Source organism: Bemisia tabaci, unplaced genomic scaffold (assembly GCF_918797505.1).
Source record: "Bemisia tabaci unplaced genomic scaffold, PGI_BMITA_v3".
Taxonomy (NCBI): Eukaryota; Metazoa; Arthropoda; class Insecta; order Hemiptera; family Aleyrodidae; genus Bemisia; species Bemisia tabaci.
Genome location: NW_027311747.1, coordinates 162,352 through 189,078, shown reverse-complemented (window position 1 = coordinate 189,078; position 26,727 = coordinate 162,352). Strand labels below are relative to the sequence as shown.

Here is a 26,727-nt window from a genome sequence, read left to right as displayed (position 1 = left end):
TTGCAATCGAACCTCAATAATGGGTTTGAAATAAACAGAGATCGACAGAACAGCATCGGAAGTGAGAGATTGACCGTGTTACATAATTACCTAGTCTTAATATTGTCCCAGGCCGTTTAAGTTCAACTGATAAAACGGATGCATTCGGTGCGTTGTGGTTTTGCATCTCGATTTGCCCTTTGTGCCGTTAAGGACAAATAATTTTATATTTATATTTTGTGTCGCTAAATTTAAGCATAGCTTCATTGCGTTTTTCGTTATTTTATCGGTAAGTGCCAATCCATTTAAAAATAAATAATATTTGCGTGAAATTAATACCTTTGGGCGCATCCTTCTTATCTGTTATCATGAGATGATTTTAATGGGAACTAAATTGTTTCGACTTTAGATGCACCTGAAGCTTCAACATTTTTTATCACTCTCTAATTGTGTGATGGATTCTGCGTGTGAGTATAGTTTCTGACAGATGCGAAACATATGTTCATTGGATTATTAATGCTATTTATGATGTGTCCTCTTTTTATCCTTTGTGTTTTATTGATAAGGCTCCTATCACAGTCAACGCGTCATATTGCAGTCATCAAATTTGCATATCAAACTGATAAAGGTCCCCACCCTGTGCTTGAATGAGACTTATCTCATTGTTTGGGGTCAGAGTGAAATGTTTTGCATGTTAGTAGTACGAGTAGAATCCATTTTCGTACATTTTTGCATGCACTTTTTGTCTTGTTTGGGAAAAGCAGTAGGTAAAATTCAGTCAAGCTCTGGCTGGCGGACTGATTATTGAAATTAATAGACAAAGCGTTAGGCAAAGAAGACGTAGTGTACGGAGTGATCCTATTGGTTGAAACGGGTGGTTGTTAGAGGGAGGGCTGATATACTGAAAATATCAGTTATCGAGCAGTGCTCTCATTTCCCGGAACTAGCTCCAAATTCCGGAGCTTTTGAGATTTTTCTGAATTTTTCCCGGAACTTTTGAACTTCCCGAAATGTTCCGGATCTTTTGCATTTTCCGAACTTTCTCGGAACTTTTGGAAAAATCTAAAAGGAATCCCGGAACTTTTGATGATTATGGAGTAGGGAAATTGGAACAAAAAAGTTCCGAATTCCGGAACTTTTGAAGGACATGGAATGGGAGGATTGTCATCGAGAGACACCTGCTGAGTGCTGAGTGCTGATGGCTGATAAGGAGTAACAAACAGATACCTCACACCTTCGCAGTTATCGAGCCTCCTGCGATAAGGGTGACTTGATCGTAATCCAGAGGGAGTCCAGCCGATCCAGAGGGGAGGAGGGAGGGGCAACCTTGCAGGCAACGCAGGAACGATTGCATAATGTCCGTGGTCGGAAAGTTGATAAGCTGAGCATCATAGGGACGTTCGACTAATAAGTTGATGGATCTGGACGATACGTCTATTTAACGTCCACTCTGCTTCCGCGCCGGTGGTGTCTCCGCTTCAATCAAATGTGCGGTTTGTTCCGTTCCGCGCAAGGATATAACCTCTCGAAGGTACCGACTTGCTTTTGTTTATTTGTTTTTTACTTGTTTTAGCAAAACTGAGCCATTAACACCCAGAGCAGAGATCACGAAAAGAGAAGTACAAAAAATTAAAAGAAGGGACAAAGAAAAAATAAATTAAATTTGGAAATTAAGTTGTTTGAAAAAGGGAGGGATTTGATGAGACAATTTTGAAAGTATGGTATTATTGTTATGCTTTAAACATGAATGTGTGTTTTGACAACTGTATTTGCTCAGGACAAGACTTTAGGAATTAATCAAGTACAGAAGAATATTTCATATCACTCCTAGCTGCTGTCACAAAAATTCAGAGCAGATAAGAAACCAGTCGCTTTATAAATACATGGCTCCTTCTTAGAATTGTCAATTTGATCAGCGAGTACACTAATTTCACTACAACAAAAATAGAGACGATAAAAATTAAGAACTTGCTGAATTCCATAAAATGCAGTCATGTATTAGCACTATTTCACCGAATTCACGGGGAGTTACCCTGGCTCATTTTCGATCAATGTGTCTCGAGATACAGGTTAGTTTTCAAATATTTTATTCTTAATGACAAGAAAATAAAAAAAAATTCAAAGTTTAGGACAGTACATAAATCACGTAGTTATTCTCATAGAGAAATTTTAGTATAGAAAATAAAATCATCCCCTAAATATCGTCTATTTTTTTAGTTCATTTTTGTTTTAAAAAAGTTTGAATTAGGCTAGCTGTCAACTTTGAGGCAAGCTCAAGTTCTTGAAATAAGTTTAGACTTCACGAGGAGGTGCAAGAGTACATCGAGAGGACTTTTAGTAACGGGGGGAGTTCGCAGTTACCTCGTGCATTCCTGAACCGATTTTAAAAATCGTTAATATTTTTAAATGCTTAAAGTATGCTTAACACGGAGCTCTTCGTTTATTTAATTTACATATTTTCATTCGGAGGATATAAAATAGGGAAATTTATTTTTGCGTAATCCGCGTACACAGTGACTATGCTCTCACTAAACCGATGAGTCTCCGTTATTTAGAAAGCAAACAAATCAAAATATCTATACATAATAGATTTTTAGAAAAACAGTCCTGTGTGGTGGACCTAATATTCATTAAGTGGTAATAGATAAATTAATGTTTGTTTTTTTTCATTATTTTACAATTCTAACTAAAATAAAAATTCCATCTAATTCAGTATTGTACAAAGTGCTACTTTTTTATGCAATCAAGACAAGCTTTATTGGAATGATCAATAATAAAATACCTATATCACAAAGAATTTACATGAAGAAGTACAGATTTTTTTTCCTTTTTTTAATTTTTTACGTCACACTAACTTCAAAGTCTTCATTTTGCTTCAGAAATTCTACGCAAAATAATTTTTTACATGCCTTTACGATACATCACCTCCCTAACATATCGATGACTAAGAAGCGAAACCACGTACCTCCGTCTGCGATGTTGCAGACGTCCTGCCAATTTTTCTTTGGAAAAAGTAATGGACGTAATTTCTCAAAAAATGCCTTGATTTCTCTACTCTGTTGGCAGACTATTCTGTGTAAATGCCAATCTCCAAAAGCGGCTTGTTTCCCTTCAAAAAAATAGAATAGGACCGGAGGATTTGAAACATCGCAATGAAGATGGATAGTTTCGCGCTTGACGCAACATCATCACCACATGTCATAACTACATAGTGGGAGTTTTAGTTCCCCGGTGGACCCTCTCTTGGCGAATGTTCTCTCTTTTCCAAACTAAAAATTATACAAATTTTGCCACTATATCCACACATTTTTAGAAAAAATTCCTTTTTCCCCCTATTTAATGCTCAATTACGTGTATATTTTGGTGTATTTGCCATGTGTTTGGCCGGGAGTCACCTGGTGTGACGCAACACTTGAGGGGCTTTGTTGACTGTTGATTTGATGTGATTATTGACCGTAGGAGAGTTTGCCAATGACGGGAAACATATATTCTTAACCAGATTACCCTCATTTATCTTGCGTCATGCCATTATACTCCAAAAACATGTTAAATTCAAACTCTACAAGATTCGCGTACGGTGCGAAGTCTGTTCAAGTTGCACTCATTATTCAATTACAGGATTTTGACTTCGGGCTAGAAATTGTTGAATAAGGAGGTTAAGCAGTCAATTCAATTGTATTCTGTTTTAATATTTAGCCTGGCTATCTTTTACAGGCTTTTACATATTTGAGTTTGATGAAATGCTGCAGTGATAAGTATATTAAAATATGAACCATTTCAAGGCTTAAAGTTTTAGTGAAAACCTCAAAAATAAAATTAAAAGTTTGATCAATCATTTGAAATTTACCTTGTTTGCAATAATGATATACTGGAATTTTTACACTATATCCAGTGGCGCCAAAATGTGATCAAATCGTAAAATTCCGGCCAAAGTATCACAAGCGCCATGCGACGTTTAAAAATTTCCGCCCACATTTTATTTTTATACAGAGAAATTGTTTGATAAAGCTGTCTGAAAATTTCACTGAACTTTCTTCGTGCTGCCGGTAAAATTTTCAATCATATTTAACCAGCAATTTTTCTTAAAAAAAATAACATAAACAACCCGGCGACGGAAATTTTTAAACGTCCCATGACGCTCGTGATACTTTGACCGGAAGGCGACGAAATTAGAAATGGACAAATGTAAAAATTCTCACTTTCTGAGGATGATTGAAGGAAAAATTTTGCGACAGCCCCATTACCCTAAAATTTTGGCGCTTTATACGATAGTTAATTTTCATCATGTCCTCTGCCCTTTAGATTAGAACTCAGTCAGTAGGTAAAAAGAGGTGGCATCTGTTTTTTCTCCTCACATGTTGCACGACACGAAATTCCAGACTGTGATTTTATTCTGTTCTAGCCAGAATTATGACGAAAGAATGTGACGTTAAATTCATATCACTCTGCTCCGGGATCGCTGTCTCCGTTGTGGCAGCTCTCTCATTCATTCTATGGCCGTGGATCTGCAAATTCGTTATCAGCCTGGTGAGTTGCATGTTTGCTTTGCATTTGACAACTTGCCGTACGCAGGTTTCTTCAACATTTTGCCCATAAAACACATGGATGAGATTTTGAAGTTAGCCTTCTATATAAAAAGCACAGGGTGATCCAGAAGTCCGGTATCATCAGCATCGAGCCTAAACCCTGTATCTTTTGAACTTTAGAAAAATATTTGAAATTTTGTGAGTGCTCCTGCATCAAATACAACTACTTTTGGGAACCCCTTAAATTTGAAGGGATCCACCCTGAAAAAGTGCAAGAGCTGTTAGGGTTACGAAGGTGGTGCGAGATTTTTGGATCACTCTGTATATATAAGGAATGCATAGACATGAACGTTAAGTCTGCGTTGCAAAGTGAAAACGCCGTATAAGCATTCGGATGATGCCAAATTTCTTATTTTAAAAATATTTATTTTGAGGAAGTTCATGAATATTTTTCCTTGAAATTTTCAGACTTTTTGGATCAAAGTACCGACAAAATCCTGTAAAAAATCGAAGGAGGAACATTAAAAAATGTTCCTGAAAATTCGCGATTTGACGATGGAAATTAGGCAACGCTTATACGGCGTTCTTGCTTACGGCAGAATGAATAAAATAAGGTTGTGGTCGGCTTCTTTCCATATTCATCAAAATCATCAAATTAGATTTGGGAAGAGGTAAGGAAGTTAAATTCTCGACAAAAAAATGCTTACGTAGGAAACGCCAGACGATTAGGTCAAATGGCGTTATTTGGCCTTTTTTGCGCCCCACATCTGTCAGTGTAGGATGAGATGCAAAGTAGAGAGGGCAAGAGACGCAGAAAAGCTCGTATAACGCCAAATCGTGTGACGCAACCCATTTTTCCCGCGTTGACTCATATTGACGCACTTAAGAAAAGTTCGACGAACCGCAGGTAAAGATCCTGCAATGTGTTTTAAAATAATGAAATATATAGTTCTTTTTTGCTGAGGTAATATGGTATATTTGTCCCCCTTATGTAATCAGCACCTTACTTAGATTCTCATCGATGGAATGGTATCAGATTTTTAAAATGTGCGAGTTTTTATTCATTATAAAAAAATTCATTTTGAAGGTATTTGAGCCTTTTTATAGGTTCCTTCAATATGCAAACGAGCATATGGTAATGGTTTTAGATTGACCTATTTATTTCAATAATTGCAAGGTGTGTGTTCGAGTACACATTTTTTTAAAACTAATAAAAAAGGGATAATTATGAGATTCTCTTAAACAAATCAAATGATTCAAACATTGGAATGGTATATAACCGAATCGAAATCGCATATCGTAAGGAGAGGATTTAACTATGAAACAGATGGGACAACTGGTAATAAAATACCATGATAAAACTACAAGTTATAGGATTTTAGAACTGACGAGATGTGTCAATGAATTGAGTCAGCATCAGTTTTTAGCTCGACTTGTACCAGTGTACTCAATGTAGACTCCGAGCGTTAAAAAAAAAAATCTCTTCAAATTGAGTAGAAAATAATATTCCAAAATGTTTGAAAATGCACATGATGATAAGATGGGATGTACCAGCTGAACTTTACAAGAATGATGTATGCATGAAGTGAATTTAATTATTCTAAACTATAGGAAATGATGAAAATCATCGCTAATATTTCTTTAAATTTTCAGAAACTGCCGCTGACACCAACTTCAGACACATATGCAATTTGGCGGGACACGCCAATTCCAATGCATATAGATTTCTACTTCTTCAACTGGACAAATCCGCACGAACTTCTTGATCCAGAGAAAAAACCTGAATTTGTTCAAATGGGCCCTTATAGATTCATGTAAGGAGACGTATAATTTAACTAGCTAGTTACGTGCCCCTGGCCGCTACGCGGCCCAACCCCCAGCGGAGGGTGCGTTGCGCCCTTTGAGGTTCGCTTAGCGGGTCACCGTCGGTTCAGTTTCCAAAATCTGAATAGAGCGGACTCCTCTGATTGTCGATAGCCGCAAATCGTAGATATGTACTGTGGAACGATATAACAAACTGTGACGAAAAATGATTATTCAGATAGTCATGCAGAGAGCTTTGAGTATTGATATTTTCAGTCCAATTCTTTCACGAAGACGAATGTGTAGGTGCACTGACACCAGAGGCTTCAGTCCGTCCTTCACAAGAGCGCCAAGGCTTTTGCGGTTAACGGCTAAGTTTCACTTTGTGTAAGAGCGGCTCCTTTGTTTTGGAATACTTCAATGAACTTCATCTACCATGTGGAGACTCCGTACATGCCCAATTTAGAAATAAGAGACGATTCCATAGATTGTATCAGTTCTGTGCATATCCTACGACTATTATTCAGTAAATGATGCTTACATAATCTCAATCTCCAAATCAGTGGTCACCATGTACCTCCATTGCGATGTTTCAAAATCTCCAAAAAAATAACTTTTTTCTCACTTTGGCGTAGAATTTGATCTCAAAATAGAATCAGTATAAAATTCTATGCACAAGTCAGTTTTAAAAAAAAGAAATACAAGTAAATAAGTTTTTTTTATCTTCTTCTGCTTCGAGTCCCCATAAAGAAAACGGATACCATTCAAAAATTCCACCCAAGAAGCTTGAGATCTGAAGTAACATCGTCAGCAAATTGGCCAATTAGGGGTCACCCTGGTGGCCCTTCACTGGCTACCACTGTCGTAATATGGTATTTGTAGTGTTTTGGAACTCCTCCTCGTGGGTGGCACTGTAGAGCAAACTTTTCTTCTTAATTTAAAAAAAAAGAGAAAAAAGAGAAGAAAACCCTTGAAATGTATGCAGAATATTCTTCTGACAGAGGAAAATAATCAAGGAAGTTTCCAAGAAATTATGTCGACTGATGGTTTCCCAAAGAAAAAATGAAGTATGCAAGGAAGTTTGCAACGCCGCAAATGGATCATACGTGGTTTCCCACTTTGACCGTCGAAATATTATGAGTATCTATTTCTTATTAATCTGAACGAGTTATCATATTTTAGACGTACTAAACAGTTTACGAGGCTGGGGTGATTCTATTTATGTGTTTTTCTTTATATTCGATGACATCTAAATCTTCACTTTTACTAGCACAATGGCGACAACTTGAGACCTTTTCATGAGTTTTAGACAAAAATTTCAGACAAAAAAGCGACAAAAAAGCCCGAGACAAAATCGTATCGTTGCAAAATTTCTACCACCCCTGGCTGGGAGTGTTGTACCAAGCACCACCCCTCTTATTTGCGAAGCAAAGGTAAGAAAAAGTGTCAGCTTCCATCGGGAGCTATGCGAAACTTGAATCGATTTGATTTCATGCGATGGGCTTGATAACTGGTCTCATCCGACAACGAGCTCATCTCGGATGCGACCCGGGCTTTTGTCGGCGGAACCAACAATAGACTTTGATTGATGCCAGCTTTCTGCGGGTCAGATTTAATTGAGGACCTTCATTTAAGTTTTAATTGGATCTTTTTAAAGCGCCCCTGTTTAAATCACTCGTGCGGCCGGCTACCACACTGCTAGGTTCCTTCTGACATCGGCGCTTAATAACCGATTTAAAAACTCAGCCTTTGACCCTGCTCATAATCAGTTCTTAAAGGATCTTGATATTATCCTAACTTTTTCTGAGATGGAATATCAAATCTTCGCTTGGCTAACATAAGGACGTAACTACAATTTGAGATGAGCTTGAGAAAGCACTGAGTTATATGGACAACGTAGGGTTCATCGTTGAGTGTAGTTACGCCCTTACGGCAGGAAGGCGACGAAATGAATCTCACAAAAACTACGCTAGGATACAAATTCACGTTTGCATTTCACTAATATTTTCGGCTGGTAATGACTGTTGAGGGGCTCGAACACATAAATAGAATCACCCCAGCCTCGTAAACTGTTCAGTACGTCTAAAATATGATAACTCGTTCAGATTAATATCCCTCCATATAAGGGCCTTAAGTAAGTGTCAAGTATAAGCCTCAGCCCTGCAGGGATTCGACTCGGAGGAGCTGAAAAAAGTAACTCTTCCGTTATCACGCTTTGTCTTGTCATTTTGGCCTCAAGTTTGAAAGATTTTCATCTTTCCGTGTTGATTACAGACAAAAATTGTGGTAATGCCATATTTCCTTGTGAATTTGTACACAAGAGTAGTTGAATGAATCGCGAATCCTCCGTGATTTCAGGAAGTCTCTCATTAAATTTATAAAGAGCTCGGAGATGGTAAAAAATGAGCAAATGATAACTGAGACATTGAATAAATTCCAACCATTGAAAACCAAAATTACTGTAATTTAATAATAAAAATTTGATGTCACAATAATCTTTTAATTTCAGAGAGACTAAGGAAAAGGTCAATATCACGTGGAATGTAAACCACACGGTCAGTTATCAACAGAGGAAGTGGTGGTATTTTGATGCTGAAAATTCAAATGGAAAATTGACCGACAACATAACTACTCTTAATGTAGTAGCATTGGTAAGCACTTTATCTTTAAAATAGATGCGCAATAGTGTCTCTAAAGCTGTCTTAGAACTAGAACTAAAATAAAAATAAAGATATCAGATTCCTTAATTTATTCATACCTATACCTGTGTACGTGGAAACATATCCAAGAAGTGAGAGGCAAAACATCACTGTCAAACTTGAAAAATCGTCAAATATATTGCCTAGCAGGGCATCGCAGTCTGGCGATATATAGGGAAGTTTTTAATCTGTAAGGATGATTTACGATAAGTTTGTGAATAAAATTTGAAACTATGTATTCATGATATTAATGAGGCTTCTTATCCACTCAATTTTTTTTTTTTTTTTTTTTTTTTTTTTTTTTTTTTTTTTTTTTTTTTTTTAGTGAATATCTAAATTCTAAAGGTGAAAAATAGTTTTTGACCAGCATAACTAGTTGAAAAAGCATCACTCTGTAGTCTGAAAAGTCTCATCAAAAAATATACTTATCCTCCTCTCCCTTGAGTAATTGAGTAATACCTTGAGTAAATCGTAGCGGGTTATACGAGTGAGTTTGTACCTACGGAACGAGAAAGAGGAAACACCTCTTAGCTCATTTTGCCCAGAAAATGTGAATATCTATTTTAAATCTAAAAATACTTAAATTTTTATGGCAGGATCATACATCATATAATTGACCTCTTTTCAGTTTGATATCTTTTAATATTTGATTACTTCCAGGCGGCATCAAACACGGTGAAGAATTGGGCTTACGTGATGCAGAGTGCGCTCTCGACGGCCATGTCGCAAACTTCCCAAAACATCTCGGTGACAAAACCAGCAGGGCAGCTCTTATTCGATGGGTATGAAGATAAGCTGATCGATCTAGCAATGAACTTTCCATCCATGATCACCGTCCCTTACGATAAGTTTGGCTGGTTCTACACGGTAAGATCTTAATTTTGCTATTTTAGTGTGCAGGAAATTAGGAATCGCCCGTTAATTTGCAAACGGCTCGCGAGTCTCTTCGACACAAAGCAAAGAATTTTATCGGCATATTGTAGGTTCCACTGGGAAATGACTTCATCCTAGATTGGAGCGCCTTCATTTCCCCATGATAATTCACGCATGCAGTCAGTTTTGTTGCGTGTTTGATCCAAACCCGCCGTTAAAACCTCTATGGCACGGTGTTACTACTTATCTGTAACAACACATTTTTGGGGTTTTCAAAAAATTGCACTATTCTTCTGAGGTATGATGCTGCAAACTATTGGTCCGTCATATACAGAGAAGTTAGAGATGAATGGCCTTTTTTGACGTACGGGGAAAATGTTTTAGTGTGTCATCCTATCAGGATACGTTTGAACGCGTATGTAAGAATTTAAATTACCATGTGAGGTAGGCGAAAAGCTATAAATATTAAAGCCTAACAGAGCAGAGCGGCGTGCTGCCAGCGCGAGAGGCTCACTGGTGCCTACAAACTTAAGTGGATACTCCACGCATTGCACAATGCTTGAAGTATCCACATAGGTTTGTAGGCGCGCCAATGCGCATTTCGCGCTGGCCGCCCGCCCGCCGTGCGGGTGGCGGCGCCTGAAGCAACTATTTCACAACAGAGGTGTTGCACAGTATTATACGAAATTGAACGTATCAAAAATGACAGGCATCCTTTAAAAGTACAGATCTTTCCTCGCAAAATAAATCAAGATACTTATCGTACACAGGAAAACTCTAAGAGCCTTTGACTAAGGCAAATATCGACGGTGAAACTACCAAACCACGTATCTCGTTTGCGGTGTTTAAAAATCTCCGCTCACATTTTATTTTTTTGAAGTAGACCAAATCAATATCATTCCTTGAAATTTTCACAGAATTTTCTCCGCACGAAGAGGAAAAATCACAAAATTTTCAAGACTGGACGTTAAGTAGCTTTTCATTTAAAAAATAAAGTATGACAGGAAGTCTGCGACATCGCAAACCGAGATACGTGGTTTGGTAGTTTCACCGTCGATATAGAGTTTTATCCAGATCAGGCATAACAAAGTGGGAATTTCTTGAAAGATAATTAAGTCCTGCTACACCAAAGAGGTGTAGAGAGTTTTAGTGAATTTGACCCTTAAAGTATCAATGTTCTTAAAGGCTCTTTGTTTTTACGAAAACTACATCACATATTTATGTTTTTCAACATCCAAAATTAATTCATTCCATGGCGGGTTAAACCCCCTAATGTCACTGCATGCACACCTGAGTTAAAGACTGTACCAAGTACACAACCACACATAAGGAGATAAAATAATATTTTACGAGTCATGGCAAAATAATTGGTAATTTATTCATATTTCGTATTTAATTCTGACTTCTATGTTTATCTCCTCATTAATACGCGTCATACAAATCGTCGGCGATTGCTAATGAATAATAACCTGCAACATAAATGTAATCAAAGACATTTTATTTAAAGTAAAAACCTTTCCATATTTCATAGAATAATATCAATGATTCTACTCGAGTTAGTTTCTGTAAAATTTTAGCACAGAAATTGTAGAAAATCCGCAATGAACTACTGGACAATGTACGAATTTAAGCATTCTGATACATGTTTCTTGACCAGAATTTCACGTAGAACACGATTCGCACAACAAAAATTACCGAAATTAACTCCTAACAAAGATATTAACGTTTTTTTTTTCACATTGGTCACGAGGGATTTGAACTGCCCACTCATAAGAAACTCAAAGCTCTATACGTCAGTCAAATCGTGACCATGTGTTGTTCAAATTATAACAACTTGCTATAGCTGAGCCAAAGGGTCAAGATTGAGGTTGCCAGATTTGTATATCGCAGCGACTGTGTGATAACGTTTAGCGCGCGATGTGAGTCACGTACAGCATTGAGTTTCATGAGCGCGGTGGTTTGAATTCATGCATCAAGAATCTAAAACTATAAAGGAGAGGCCCCAATTTTGTACCCAATGTTTCAGCGACTTCCCGAAGGCGGATTTCCTTGAAACTTTGTACGCATGTGCGGTTCGTGCTGAAGGGGTGCAATTCGTCGTCCGATTTTCGAAATTTTGATTCTAAGGGTTGAAAACACGCTAAAAAAGGGTGACCCGTGTGTTAGAGCGGTGTTCCGCGATGGATCGTCGTCGTTTGGTCGTCGTGGTTTCCCTTCTTTTATTGCGTCTCGATCAGCTGTTTTTTCTGTCTAATTTTGGAGATTCCGAACCGGAGCAGTGTTGCCGCAATCACGAAATCTGTAATCCTCCTAATATATAATTCCGTAAGCCCGATTTCTGTTTCGAAATTGCGCCGCGACCGTCGTGCCCATACGGGTGTCGGTGGTGCCGGCGGGTCCCGCGGGGTCGGGAAAAATGCGGGGATCGCGCGTCGGGCCCCGCGCCCCCCGAAAGATCGCTTATCCCGTTCGTCCGCTGGGAGTTGCGCGGTTTTTCGTTTTCCCCGTGCTGTTCGTTCTCGGTCAGCTGATGACTCGGCTGCCCGAGGCGTTCGTCGTCATAGATATTCGTCGTTTATGAAGAATTCCGATTTTTTTGTACAATGCGCGTCGTCTTTTGAATTTTGTTAATATTTGTCGTGTATGAAGAATCCCGAATTTTTGTAAAGTGTGCGTATTCGTTTTAATAGTGGGAATGGATCGGAGTCGAAAACGTGGGCGTCCGGCGAAGCGTGGCAATGTTTCTCGCAATTTATCCGCGCGACGCAAAGTGCGACATGACGGCTATCTCAGTGAGATGGATAATGTACGACGTAGGGGTGAACAGGGAAATAACCTCAATCCATTTCGGCAGAGCACTGATAATTTTATCGAAAATGATTATCCGGAAAATAATTTCGGACTTTTAAATGTGAAGTGCCAGTATTGTGATGCGTTGCATTTCAAAAAAGAGGAGGTGAACGGCCATTTTAACAGATGTTGTCATAATGGTCTTCTCAGACTTGCCGAGCCTGGAATCAATGACCAACTTCGAGACCTGTTCTCCAAACCCATCTTCATGACTAACATTTTGAGGTACAACAGTTGTATGGCTTTTGCATCTCTGTCTGCTTCCAAAGCTCATATAATTTTGAACAAAATCTTCTGCCAACCAAATATCTGTATTAAGTCCTCATTGTGATCCAATGATTTATCCTTTGCTCTATATCCTCATGGCGAACCAGGCTGGGATCCTAAAATGGAGCATAATGGACCACGCAAGCAGCCAAATCACAAACATGTAACCATGCTACAATTCGCGTGTTACAGGCTTGCCATTAGAACAGCATTTTCCCATATTCACCAATCAAAGAAATTATTTCAACAATATATTGTAGATTTATATGTTCGTGTCGAAGGTGAGAGGCTTCATTATATTAGAGAGCATCAGTCCGAACTCAGAGTTGAACAGTATGCTGGGTTGCAAGATTTTGTTCTGAATAAAGCACGACTCGATAATATGAATGTTGGAAGAATTGTAGTTTTACCATCTTCTTTTGAAGGCAGCCCCCGTAATCTTATTCAAAGATATCAAGATGCCATGGCAATTGTCTGCGTGTATGGCAGACCAGACATTTTTTTGACAATGACGTGTAACCCGAAATGGTCGGAAATAACCGTTGCTTTAGCGCCAAAAGAAACTGCTGGAGATCGTCCAGATTTAGTTTCACGAGTTTTTCATTGCAAATTGGATCAATTACTAAGAGATGTATTAAAAGAAAATGTTCTGGGTAGAGTTGTTGCACATGTTTATGTAATTGAATTGCTAAAGCGTGGTCTCCCACATTGTCATTTGCTCTTAATTTATTAGCAGAAGATTTGGTTCAAAATTTAAAGTCGTAAATATGGATTGTTTCTCATGGAAGAGATGAATTAAGGACGGAAATTTTGAAACACCGCAATGGAGATACGTGGTTTCGCACTTCAGTCGGTGCGATACGGACATCCATCAAGTTTAAAAAAATGCATCAAGTCCCCGTCACCGCCGACCAACGCGTTTGTCGATCGAATCAACTACAGGTAGTATGAGCAGGGGGCAAAACGCCTTCAATTTTTTGAACGCAATACGGACATCCGTCGAGGTTGTGTAGTTGTATCAAGGCGCCGTAGCAAACGCGTCCCATTGTCTATCGTTACATACGAATATAAGTTGAGAGGGGCCAGTCATAATGCCTTCAATTTTATACATACATATTTTTGGGCAAAATGAGAGACGACGTTTCTCCATTTGCGACGTTGCAGACTTCCTTTGAAATTGTATTTCTCTTTCGAGAAGCTGGTCAACATAAAACTTAAATTTTCCGTGATTTTTCGTATTCGATAGCAGAAGATTTGGTTCATAATTTAAAGTCGTAAATATGGATTGTTTCTCATGGAAGAGATGAATTAAGGACGGAAATTTTGAAACACCGCAATGGAGATACGTGGTTTCGCTCTTCAGTCGGTGCGATACGGAAATCCATCAAGTAGAAAAAAATGCATCAAGTCCCCGTCACCGCCGACCAACGCGTTTGTCGATTTTATCGATCAAGTCCATTCGATAACGATCCAACAATCGACCCGCAGATAGTATGAGCAGGGGGTCAAAATGCCTTCAATTTTCTGTACGCAATACGGACATCCGTCGAGGTTGTATAGTTGTATCAAGGCGCCGTAGCAAACGCGTCCCATTGTTTATCGATACATACGAATATAAGTTGAGAGGGGCCAGTCATAATGCCTTCAATTTTATACATACATATTTTTGGGCAAAATGAGAGACGACGTTTCTCCATTTGCGACGTTGCAGACTTCCTTTGAAATTGTATTTTTCTTTCGAGAAGCTGGTCAACATAAAACTTAAATTCTCCATGATTTTTCGTATTCGATAGCAGAAGATTTGGTTCAAAATTATATAGGCTTTGGAAGCAGACAGAGATGCAGAAGCCATACAACTGATGTACCTCAAAATGTTGGTCATGAAAATGGGTTTGGAAAAGAGGTCTCGAAGTTGGTCTTTGATTCCAGGCTCGGCAAGTCTGAGAAGACCATTATGACAACATCTGTTAAAATGGCCGTTCACCTCCTCTTTTTTGAAATGCAAGGCATCACAATACTAGCACTTTACATTTAAAAGTCCGAAATTATTTTTCGGATAATCATTTTCGATAAAATTATCAAAAATTAATAAATACATCTTCTTACAGCAGTTATTTATTTTTTAATTTCAAGACTGCTGGGTCTATAAATTACTACCATATTTACAAAATTGATACTCGCAAACATGTTTTTTGTTTTTGCTGATGGGTACAACAACAGCCCCCATATGTAAAAATATTTGTAGCTTCTGAATAATTATATTAAAAAATATAAATATGGGCATAATAGGTATAGTAAAATATATTAATACAAAAGTTATTGTTATAACATGGTGTAATTTCATTAATGACGGTTTATCACCGTGCGAAGCACGGGTTGGTTGCTAGTCATTAAATATCTTCGGAAGGAGTTGATTTCGTAATTTTCGCTGTGCGCATCGTGTTCTACGTGAAATTTTGGTTATGAGACGTGTATCAGAATGCTGAAATTCGTGCCTTGTCTACTGGTCCATTATTAGTTGTTTCTATCACGGGACTTGACACTTTTCGCCCTCAGAATTTTCTTTCTACTGTTCAAAAAAATCGTTGTAACACGGATAGAACGACGAGTAGGTAGCTGTTGGAAGTAATTCCAAGCTAACTAAATGCATTTTTGCATTATTTGATGTTTTATAATATCTCTCAATATTTTTTGTTTGCCTATAGTGTTGGAAAAAAGGCCAAAATAAATTGACTCATACGCTTATTTTAAATTCTTGGGGCTATAGAGAAATGGATCAGCTGAATTTGATGGTTACTTTAATATTGACGTAGGGAGCGAAGATATCGAGGATTTCGGACGGATCCGAAATTGGAATTATGCGAGTCGAACGGATTACTACGCTGGAGAGTGCGGCGAGCTGAGGGGCTCGGGCGGAGAATTGTTCCCTCCGGACATGCAGCAAACCAAAATCACCCTCTTCTCACCTGATATGTGTAGGTAAGTTTCAGAAATAGCTTAAAACTAATGGAATGACGTTCGTTCCTCAGAGATATGGACATATTTGTGCTAAAAGGACGAAAAGAAGGGTCAGAAGTGCGCTCGTTAGTTGAGGTCCGTATGAATGATGGGGAAGTATAAAGCGCCGCGATGACGTCAGTGCCGACGACACCGCTAACTGGATCGAGTCAAAGGGAGAGATTGGACACAATTTGGAAACTTTAAAAGCTTTTATCTTCGTCAAATTAAAACTTTGACACCAATTCTGTTTATTCCCGTTTGTGGCACTAAGAAGGCCTAAAATACGGGAACCAATCAGAAATGGATTCACATTGTCTTTACTCTCAGTAGAAAGGGACTCTATCGTCACCCTTGCTTTGTTTGAACTTGGATTCAGATCGGTGATTCTGGAGTATGAGCGAACGGTGGAGCACTCAGGGATGGAGGGCTATCGGTTCGTGGGCGGGCTGGACATGGTCGACAATGGAACCCACGACGCTGCCAATGAATGTCTTTGCGATGGCGAATGCGTTCCTCAAGGGCTCTCTAACGCCACCTCGTGCCGATATGGAGTGCCAGCCTTCATTTCCTATCCCCATTTCTACCTTGCGGACCCCGTCTATCGAGAGGACATCCGCGGCATGCGTCCCGATAAAGACTTGCATCAGTTTCAGATGACCTTTGAACCGGTAAGTGCAGGAGAAGTTGGAGAACTTATCGACGGTGTAAGTCGGCAATCACATATCTCGTTTGCGGTGTCTGAAAATCTCCGCCTCTATGTTATTTTTTAAAGGAGAACAAATCGACAGTATTCCTTGAAGTTTTTGCAGAATTTTCTTCGCACAGAGAAAAAATTTCACTGCAGTTTTAAAGAATAGCCGTTGAGCAGTTTTCCGTTTAAAAAATAAAGTATGACAGGAAGTCTGCGACGTCGCAAACCGAGTTATGTGATTGCCGACTTACACCGTCGTTATTCATACCAAATTAGAGTACCAATATGGGGAGAGTACGGACGTGTCGGTAATTTTGAGGTTAGGTGATGGAGCTCCTGGGGCCCAAAAAGGAAGCCAATCTATGAACTCGAATTATTCACAGCCCGAGTAGCATTTTTCAATGTAAAAGTTGCAACAAGTTGAAACAATGTTGGTATTAGTTACAACAAAGTTGCAACTTTCGGTAAACGTTTGGTCGATTTGTGCCGATTTTCGGCGATTTGATCGGAGGACAAAGTTGCAACCTGCTGAGATTGCAAAATTGCTGAACCAAAGTTGTTTAAAATCTAAAGATAGGCAACCAGCAATACTTTGAAGTTGAAACATGTTTCAACTTAATTGCAACTAGTTCCAACAATGATAGCTCCTTCGGGGGAGAGAGTAGGCAATCTGCACATCAATCTATTAGTTGCAAGAATCAAACGATTTTGTTGCAAGTTGTTGCAACCTCTGCTCCTTGGGAGTGATTTATTGTTACAATTGTTACGACCCGGTGTTGGTAAAGTATGTGCTTGACTTACTTTTTGCATAAATTTACTCATTTTTGCGAAGAACGCTCATTTATAGACATTCTTGGCCATTCTGGTCTGATATCGGAATCTGAAGATCGGCAGTGACATTTTTCGTTTTCAAAGGTTGGTTGTCCTTCTGGGCCCCGAGAACTCCATATTTCGACATGTCCATACTCTTCCTATAAAGATACTCTATACCAAATTAGCGAATTAATTCACGTGTTAGACTTGGGTCGGTCCCCAAATATGACTGCAGAAGGCACCGAATTGTTTTTCTGAATATCATCAAAGAACTATTGGTCAAATTAATACCCATCGGATGAAAGGCTCCAGACTTGTACCCAAGGAGCAATAGATTGCACTTATCTGTCTATGCGTGGAAAGTGGGGTGCGGCCCTCTTCGATTCATTCACCTGGACCCCAGTAGAGAATGAGTGGGATTCCGCTAAATATGTGCGTGCATGACACATCGATAGCTGAAGTGCGAAGCCACACTTATTTCCATTGTGGTACTTCAAAGTCCCTGGTTCTGATTTGTTTTTTTCAAAGCGAAACAATGTGGCTTGACATTTTAACATAATTTTATGTGAATTGAGAAGAAAAATCAAAAAACTTTTCAAGAGATTAAGTCGACTAGTTTTCCAATGAAAAAATAAAGTATGGCAGGAAGTGTCCAACGTCTCAATCGGAGATACGTGGTTTCGCACATAAGATATCGATGTAATTATGCCATGCACGCATATGAAAGTACATGGAGTACATATACTCTATTTTCAAAATTGTGTCGCAATAAACGAGGAGGTAAGAATAGCTCAAAATCGCTCTTGAGGTGACTCAAGTTAACATTTTCCATCTGAGACCCCCTTGTCCCCTCGATGTCCTTCTTTCATTTTAAACATTTTTCCGTGGATTAATGCTTTTGCGATGGAAATTTGTATCAATTTTCGAAGTATGGGTTATTTTTCTTTAAAGTATCTCACATATTTATTTGAAGTATGAATTTTTCACTAGCCTCCACAATAATGCATTAACTTTGCTTTCATTTCAGACAACTGGAGTTCCTCTAGAAGTAAAAGCTAGACTGCAAATCAACATTCTACTAACAGCCAATCCTTCAGTAATGTAAGTAACATAAGTCATTAATACGAGGTTCATGCATAAGTAAAGTTCCCTACCTTATATCTTCCGAACGGAAAAAGATAACTAAAATCGGTTAAAGATCATGTAAAAATCAAAACCAATCAGTTGGTAACTGTTTTCTACTGTGGAAGTTTTTCAGCTCAGGGAACAGATGAAAGTCACATAATGCTAAATTAATGGAAAATGGAGGATGGAGGAAAATCTCCTAATGCAAACCATATCATTCGGAAGTGATAGCGCTGTCAATGACTGGTTTCGGTACCAAGATAAGAGCTTCTATGCGGAAGACATCAAGAAGCTAGTATATGGACACCAGAAATTTCAAAATAGAAATGGAGAGAACGTCAAAAAGTGAAGTAATGTCTACTTAGAGTCTACTTGAAGTATGTCTCAATGTACGATTTATGACCGATTCCATTTATCTCTTTTCGTTCGGAAAATACAAGGCAGGGAACATTAAGTTTTGGATGGCCCTCGTGTTTAAGGTGGACCTAACGTAGGCACTGATAAGAAAGTTTAGATGGCCCACTGATAAATTTGAAACTTGGTTGAACATTTCTAAATTTGTTTATTGTTTTTTCATTTTGGAAAAAAAAATTAAAACTTGGTTGAACATCTCTAAATTTTTTTTATTGTTTTTTTCATTTTGGAAGAAACAAAATTTTATTGCATACTAGATGAAAAAACTGAAAACAGCATATAAAGATACAGAGTTGCGTTTCGAATTAAGAAGATTTAAGCGAAAATCGTTGATCCTTCGAGAGGAAAAATACAAAATAGTGAAGCCAACACGTACCTTCGCATTAAGTCATATGCTTTGTCTGTCGACATTTGAAGGTTCGATCAAAAATTCTGGTTTGCTGTCGAGAAGTACAAATTTTATTTAAATCGGTTGTATAGGCGCTCCAAATAATCAAATTCTAAGATTGTTTTGGGAAAAAGTCTTGTCGCGTTTTTTCTTGGGCTGTAGGTGCGAGAGAGATCTGCAACGGGCGCTGTCCATATCAATATTGAACTAAATAATTATGCGTGGACAGCTATGCAGCACGCATGAAACATATTATTTATCTGGTTTTCTCTTTTAAAGAATAAATATATTTTCTTTGGTATGTTCTTCTTAACAATATTATTATTGTACTTCATTTCCTAATTAGGTTGTTCGAGAAGGTTCCATCAATATTTTTTCCAATGATCTGGTTTGAAAATAAGGCGACAATTACTGAGGAATTAGCAGAAGAAGTAAAATTAGCATTGTACATTTTTGAAAATGGAAGGTACGGCGCTGCCATGGTTCTATTCTTAGGAATTTCTTTAATCCTGATTACTTTGGTCGTACAACGGATATTTGAAAACCCTCAAGACGTTAGAAAATCTACACAATTCAGGTAATCTTCTTTTATATATTCTCCGCACAACGATATTTTGGCGGTAAATAGACACACTTAATACAAATACTCTTTGAATGGAATTTCGATAATCTCAGGTCAGAAAACTTACAGAATTAGGCTCATTCATTCATTCATTCATTGAGATATTGGCTGCATAAGAGGTAAAACTTGTTCTTGAACTGTGGCATGCACTTTTACATTCTGCATTCTGAACTCATCAGATTATTAAAATACAAACAGATGGCCAAAATGCATGCGAAAACCATATATCTTCGTCTGACGTTGCAGACTTCTTGTCAGACTTTATTTCGTGGGAAACCAGTCAACGTAATTCTTGAAAACATCCTTCATTTTTATTCTCTCTTAAAGAATATTCGGTATAAAAGTCAAGCTGTAAAATTGGCAGCTTTTCTTCGAAAAAATAAAATGAGAACGGTAATTTTGAGACGTCGCAAGGGAGATAGGTACGTGGTTTCACACTTTGGCCATCAAAAATTACGTACATTTCCGTTAATACTCTTAGTCTCTTTCTGAGAAATTAGCATATGGCAAAGGCCGTGCAAAAAAGTATAGTGCTTTAAACACACGGAATATCTTCATTTTATTTTTGGCGTGGACGATTGACTCCCATCGATTTTTGCCACAAGTCGGAAAAATAATGAAGGCATAAGTGCTCTCGTAAAAACTTGAAGTTCTTGCATATCGGCGATTCAAAATTGTGGCCTTACATAGCTTTGATCTCGAAATAAAAAGTTGGTGAAAATTTGAAGGTCATTCTTGATCTCCCTCTATTAAAATGTATATTACAATTTATAGCACAGTTTTCTAAGCCCTATCCATGAAAGATTCCCATTTTGGTCCATTTGTGGGTGAGGAACCATTAAAATTTCTTCAATAACAGCGAATTGAGAACTGCTCTTAATTCTCTGAATGAAGATCCTTCTCTTTATTTAACGCATTTCAACAACCCCAACGCGACTTCCAAGATTTTTGAGGATCCGATGAAAATTTTGGGCATTTCTTCTGCAAAAATTCGCCGCCTTGAGCAATGTTAATGGAGTTAATACCAAAGTAGACCGTATGGTATCGGGGCATGCCGTTTCGAAACAGTCCCAAACAGTTTACTTCGATAACGCATCAGCAATACGTTTACTTTTTTAAAAAGTTATAAAATGAATGTAATGCATCAACTGAATTATGGTATGGTAATGTTCTGTTGCAGCTTATGTCCCCAATAGTGGAACCATGTTCAAGATCAGGAAACTGGAGGCATAGAAATATTGAAAATAGCTAATGCGAACGTGCCAAATGAAAATTTGCTTATCAAGAAGTACTTATGCTTTGATACATACTTATTGTGGTCGATTTCTTTAAAATGGAGATTTATATTGATCAGTTTTTATACAATTGATCCAAGATCTCTAATTGGACTGGATTTTGCAATTTGGAACTATAAACTCAGGCCGGTTTTAAACACAACATATGTGCCATTAGTTTCTCTATGCACATGAGTGTTTTTTCAGATGGGCCAGAATTTATAGTTCCAAATTACAAAATGCAGTCCAATTGTAAGCGGCCTTTAACGCCGCTGACGGTCCCTTAAGTACCAAATATGTAGATAATGAAGGACTGATTAAAAGCCATTTATTGATCACTCAAACGCTAAAATCAAAAACTATCAAATTTTGAAAATTACTGTTCTCCATTCATTATGTTTTATTTTAATTATTTCTAAATATTTTTTTTTAGCTTTACATTATTTTGGGCTTGATGAATAGGTTGCACACATATCAATAACATTAGTTTGCACGAGTGATGAATTTAAAAAAAAGACAAAAAAGAGAAAGACAATATTCAGCTCCCAAGAAAAGATTGTCCTAGCGATTATGTCGTAATTTCCTGGACAATTTCACGAACGAGATGGAAATGCCGCAATCAGGAAACTCATATTCTCTCTAGAAGATAGAAGAGAATAATATCGTATTATTTTTCTAAACGATAAAAGCCGATTTTTCTTATATTTCTAATTTCATATTTTTATACTTTGCCATTATTCATACCTACTCTATCAAATAAACAATTTTTAGATTTGTCAATTCTATTCTGGGTCTGAGTTTATCTTATCTCACCCAGAGAATAGGTTTTGCGTCTTGTTAATTTTTTCGATGTCGTTCGTTATTTATTATTTAATTTATGGAGTTATTTTCTTGGTCCATCGATACGTGCTCTAATAACTGAAGCATATTTTAACATTAAACAACTCCTTGTGTTAGCTGTATCTCCTTCTCCGTGATTGTTTTGTTTGAATATTTTATTAGTCTTAATATTTAAATTATTTTGAGTGATTTTATTTCAATTTACGTTCTCTCATGTAATTTTAATTTTTTTTCTTGTTGATTTTTTGTATTCACACCTTGTTTTTGTGTCTTTTAAATTCTTCTATTTTAATTTATTTCATTAAAATATTTTTTTATCCATAAAAATTGTCTGAATATTTGTGTGAATTAGAGCTGCTGCCTTTACGAGGACGAACAATTTAGGCAGCTATTTGGACTTGTGCGTACGAACATCACTGCACTCACGTGTTAGGTATCAAAAGGGTAGGATATAACACGGAGTGAATAATATCGTCAGAAAAGTCCACAAGCGGAACGCCTTCATTAACGAAAGATACCTGTATACATGCACACCAAAATAAATACATAGCGGGCAAGGCGCTTATTTAAACAATGTCAAGATTCATAGTCTCCTGCTTTAGTAGTATGATAATTCTTTACGGGATTGTCTATTTGATTTTTCTCTCATGACCATGGGGTTTCAGAACACTTTGAAATAGAACATAAATGTCAAAGGTTATAACGCAATTGAATCCAAGTAACATTACTTTTTATGTTTGAAAAATTTTAAAGGGTGGGGAGCAATTTAAGGTACATATACATGCCAATGGCCTGAGAGCAAAACTACGTATCTCCGTTTGCGACATGACAGACTTTCTGTCATACTTTATTTTTCCTTTGGAGAACTAGTCAACGTAATTTTTCAAAAATTTCCATGATCTTTTCACTCTGTGAACAGAATATTCTGTCTAAACAAGCAATAAATTTCACTTTTCTTCCATTCGAAAAAATAAAATGAGAGAGAACATTTTAAAACACCGGAATAGAGATACGTGGTTTCGTACTTCAACCATCGATGTGCTAGCTCGGACGATGAGACCTCGTCTCCGTTAAGGAAAATATTGCAGGTTTTAAATCAATTGTGGAAGGTGTTTCTGAAAAAAATAATGGGAAACATAGGATTTCTGGCTAGAGATATACAAACCCAAACGGTATGCTTGTTTTTGCCAGGGTAAAAATTTGCCCTTTTGAAAATTTGACAAAAAGGAGTATTCTAAAAGCAGGATGAAGGAGAAAAGAAAGAGAAGAGTGAGAGGAAAAGAGAGGAGAGAAAGTGATAGAAGAGGAAGCAGATGAAGCTTCAGAAATTATACGCACTATATTTCATTCGAGTAATATTACAATCTCATAGCAATAAAAATAAGACAAGAAAAATGAAAATTACACACATTTTTTATGATATTGATAAGGATATATATTATGTAAAACTATGTTATTACAAAAATTACAAAATTGAAAAACAAGAATAGAAAGTAACATCAGCATATCTAAACCCCTATTCTAAATATCGTATGGATAATTGATGCCTGTAAGGCTTCAAAATCCCCCGAATACCCTGAGTTTATTATTTTCTTCGGCGTAGCCGTAAAGTAAAAAAGTCATAAGAAAAACCCGTCTTAATTTGATCTTTCGCGTCCTTCTTTTCTTGAAAGAGCACGCAGTTGATGAATTACAATAATATATTCTAAGCTTAAACCTAAAAATGCGTGATTAGCGCATGCGAAGAAAAAAAAAAGAAATTACGTTTTCAAACTTACTAACTTTACCAGCTAAATTACTGACTCATACTAACCTCCTTTTATTAATTGCTTTTTTGTTCAAAAATGAAGATTTAAATGAGTGCGCACTTGCATGATGCGCCAGCGTGTCATACAAATGAGATTCTCTAGGATGAAGAAGGGCCGTGACCGACGCTCGCCAGAGGGAGAGGGCCGTTGAAACTCAAGCTTGGCTTTAAACTTTTACTGGGTAAGTCCTGTAAAGCTTTTCACTTTCTCGCTACCATAGGGTAGAGGAAGTATTGTCATCCTCCAAGGGGGAAAAAAAGTTGAAATTCCATCATTTCTCGAAGTTTTAAGGTCCCGGGAGTCAAAATAACCATACTTAAAAAAATGCGTGTCCGTCCGTCCGAAATCTGTCTCCAGCGATATGTCGGAATCTATCTGTTCGATTTCATAGGAATTCTTATATCCGGCTAAAGAAGGCTACAGAAAATCATATAGCTGGCTGTAGAATGCGGAGAAAATCATACGGCCGGGCTATACGAGGCGATAAAAAATTATGCAGCCGGGCTATAGTTCCTATCGCCGGGCTTTACACTTTATCGCCTGGCTGTTGCTTTTTCGCCATCGATTATAAAAGGCTATAAGAAATTGTGTAGAAATCCGTGTGCTTTGGAAATCATTAAGTTTGATACAGCACCACCTTAATATTTACAAAACACACAATTTATTTTCCTTTAATACATTTTTTTTCATCAATTAAAATGAGAATAATTAAAATGAGAATAATCCACACAGGATGTGCAAACATTTCAAAATCATGAGTTGAATAACGCTGACTTCGTCAGACGGAGCGGCGACGCACTGGCGCCTACAAACCTAACAGGGATACTCCACGCATTGCGCAACGCGTGAAGTATCCCTGTTAGGTTTGTAGGCGCCAATGCGTGTTTTGCGCTGGCTGCCCGCCTGCCACGGCGCTTCAAGCAACTATTTCACACCAGAGGTGTTGCACAGTATCATACGAAACTGAAGGCGCTCTAATATATTAGTAATGGCAGGTATCCATCAAAAGTACGGAGCTTTCCTCGCAAAATAAATCAAGATACTACGGCCAAAAAAGAGAGCGGTATTCCAAAAACTCACTAAGTCCTAGCATCCGTGATTAGTAACGTAGAGGTACATAGAGTCGTAATGTATGTGGGAGAGCTGGCGCCATGTTCCGCTCTACGAGTTCCTAGCCCGATGTGCGCGGTCACTTTTTCGATACATATTCGATCCAAAATGGCGGCGTGGTATATGGCCGGGTCCCCGTGTATCGCAAACAATCGATTATGCATCGGAAAAGGGGACCCGGCGCCGCACAGGAATCTCGGAATTCGGGACCTGGAAAATGCTTAAAAGTGGCGCCAGATCTCCCACTTGCATTACGACTCTATGTACTCTATGAATAAGGGTTGGATGGAACGACTCATCTTACGAATCTTCACCTGTGCAGTAAAAACGATTTTGAAGCGGGAAGCTTAAAATTACGCATATTGCTTCCGCAGATTGTGTGCTCATCGTGATTTTTGAGTCATTTTCTGTGAGAGACAACTCTTCTTTTCGCTCTAGCTGAAGTTTGCAACAGCAGGCCCATTGTCACCACTGCTACAGACGGCTCATCGGGCTGAAATGAATTTAATAAAATAAACATCTTTTGAAAAATCCGCATCCATTGGCCTAATCATCCAACTTACTAAACAGATTAATAGACGCAATATGCGATCCTTCAAAAATCCAACATACCTCGGGCTAAATCCTCCGGGTTGCCCGACGCCGTCATCATTCTTGGCGGTTTTCTGAGGAGCTGCCCTGGCGGGTCTTGTAGGCCCTGCAGTGGTTCGCCATTGGTCCTCGTAACCGGCACCTGAATTCTTCGTCCTTCTGGCGAACGTTGCTCAAATCGTGCGGATTCCCGTCGAGGCTCTTGCCGAAATGCAGGCTGAATAAGGTCGAGCAACTGTAATGCATAATCAACATCGTGTATTACTGAAATAATACGTGTCAATAGTCAAAACTTCATCTATTAGCCGGAAGGTTTTATTTTTTAAAACCAAATCTCTAATTTTGTCGATATATAACATCAAAGACGTGGACTCCTCTGTAAATCAGGGATCGTTCGGATGCACCGTTCAGGTTCAGTTACTCGATCAAATTGAGCCATCAAACTGAAGCTCTGATTGGTGAAAAAAGACCTGAGGTGAGGATGCGACCAATGAGAGGCCCAATTTGAAGGCTTAATTTGATCGTGTAACTGGACCTTTAGAAACTTTCGGAGCTTTAACTCGGTTTATACATCACTTCGAGCTTCTAAAAGTGGCTCTAGAGTACCTGGATAGCGAGAGTATGGACAGATCGCTTCATTAAAAAAAAATCCCTCATTTTTTCGATAGATAATATCAAAGACGTGGACTCCGCTGTAAATTAGGGACCGTTCGGATGCACCGTTCAGGTTCAGTTACACGATCAAATTGAGCCATCAAACTGAAGCTCTGATTGGTGGGGATGGCCACAAGGGCCGCGGCCCATGGCGGCAAAAGGGGGCGGCAAATTTTGCAAATTTTTTAAATATAAGTATGAAAAAAAAATCGGATTCAGAAAAAAATTACAAACGAGAAAAGGTGACAAAATCTCTCATTCCCTGAGAGTATAGCAATTTCTGATTTTTTCCTCTTTCGTTGATACAAGACACAGCACCTTTAATTAGTCGAGTTAAGAGAGAAACCAAACACGCAATATCGTTTGGAACGGCGCGGCGCAGAGAGCAAAGATGACGAGG

The 26,727-nt window shown here is 38.1% G+C and overlaps 2 protein-coding genes across 7 annotated transcripts in view; one reads left to right on the top strand and one right to left on the bottom strand.

Annotated features, from left to right (window-relative positions):
• The first annotated feature begins 87 nt into the window (after positions 1–87).
• LOC109039326 (protein croquemort) lies at positions 88–22,491 on the top strand. 5 transcript variants are annotated; one of them, XM_019054755.2, is made up of 10 exons: positions 88–268; positions 4,386–4,506; positions 6,159–6,319; positions 8,818–8,959; positions 9,668–9,874; positions 15,765–15,976; positions 16,374–16,665; positions 18,529–18,602; positions 19,775–20,005; positions 21,231–22,491. In XM_019054755.2, exons 2-10 carry the CDS (start codon positions 4,390–4,392, stop codon positions 21,244–21,246), a joined length of 1,452 nt encoding a protein of 483 aa, XP_018910300.2. In that variant the 5' UTR covers positions 88–268; positions 4,386–4,389; the 3' UTR covers positions 21,247–22,491. The 5 variants fall into 5 exon arrangements, with proteins under 5 accessions (XP_018910300.2, XP_018910299.2, XP_018910296.2 ...); XM_019054754.2 differs by having other exon boundaries at positions 4,382–4,506; XM_019054751.2 differs by lacking the exon at positions 88–268 and adding an exon at positions 309–446 and having other exon boundaries at positions 4,382–4,506.
• Positions 21,827–26,727, bottom strand: part of LOC109039333 (uncharacterized) — a 71,306-nt gene continuing 66,405 nt past the window's right edge. Inside the window, exons 4-5 of one of the 2 annotated variants that reach the window (XM_072305796.1) lie at positions 25,695–25,908; positions 21,827–25,575 (exon numbers count right to left, since the gene is read on the bottom strand). In XM_072305796.1, coding sequence (XP_072161897.1) covers positions 25,568–25,575; positions 25,695–25,908 — 222 coding nt within the window. In that variant the 3' untranslated portion in view covers positions 21,827–25,567. Of the gene's footprint in view, positions 25,909–26,727 lie in introns of both variants that reach the window. The other variant, XM_019054769.2, reaches the window with a different exon arrangement.

Bases quoted from the DNA above. Each gene is read 5' to 3' on its own strand.
- LOC109039326 (XM_019054751.2), top strand. From the start codon at position 389: ATGCACCTGAAGCTTCAACATTTTTTATCACTCTCTAATTGTGTGATG. The intron at 447-4,381 runs GTGAGTATAGTT...ATTCTGTTCTAG, and splicing joins TTGTGTGATGGATTCTGCGT to CCAGAATTATGACGAAAGAA. The intron at 9,875-15,764 runs GTAAGATCTTAA...TTGGGGCTATAG, and splicing joins AGTTTGGCTGGTTCTACACG to AGAAATGGATCAGCTGAATT.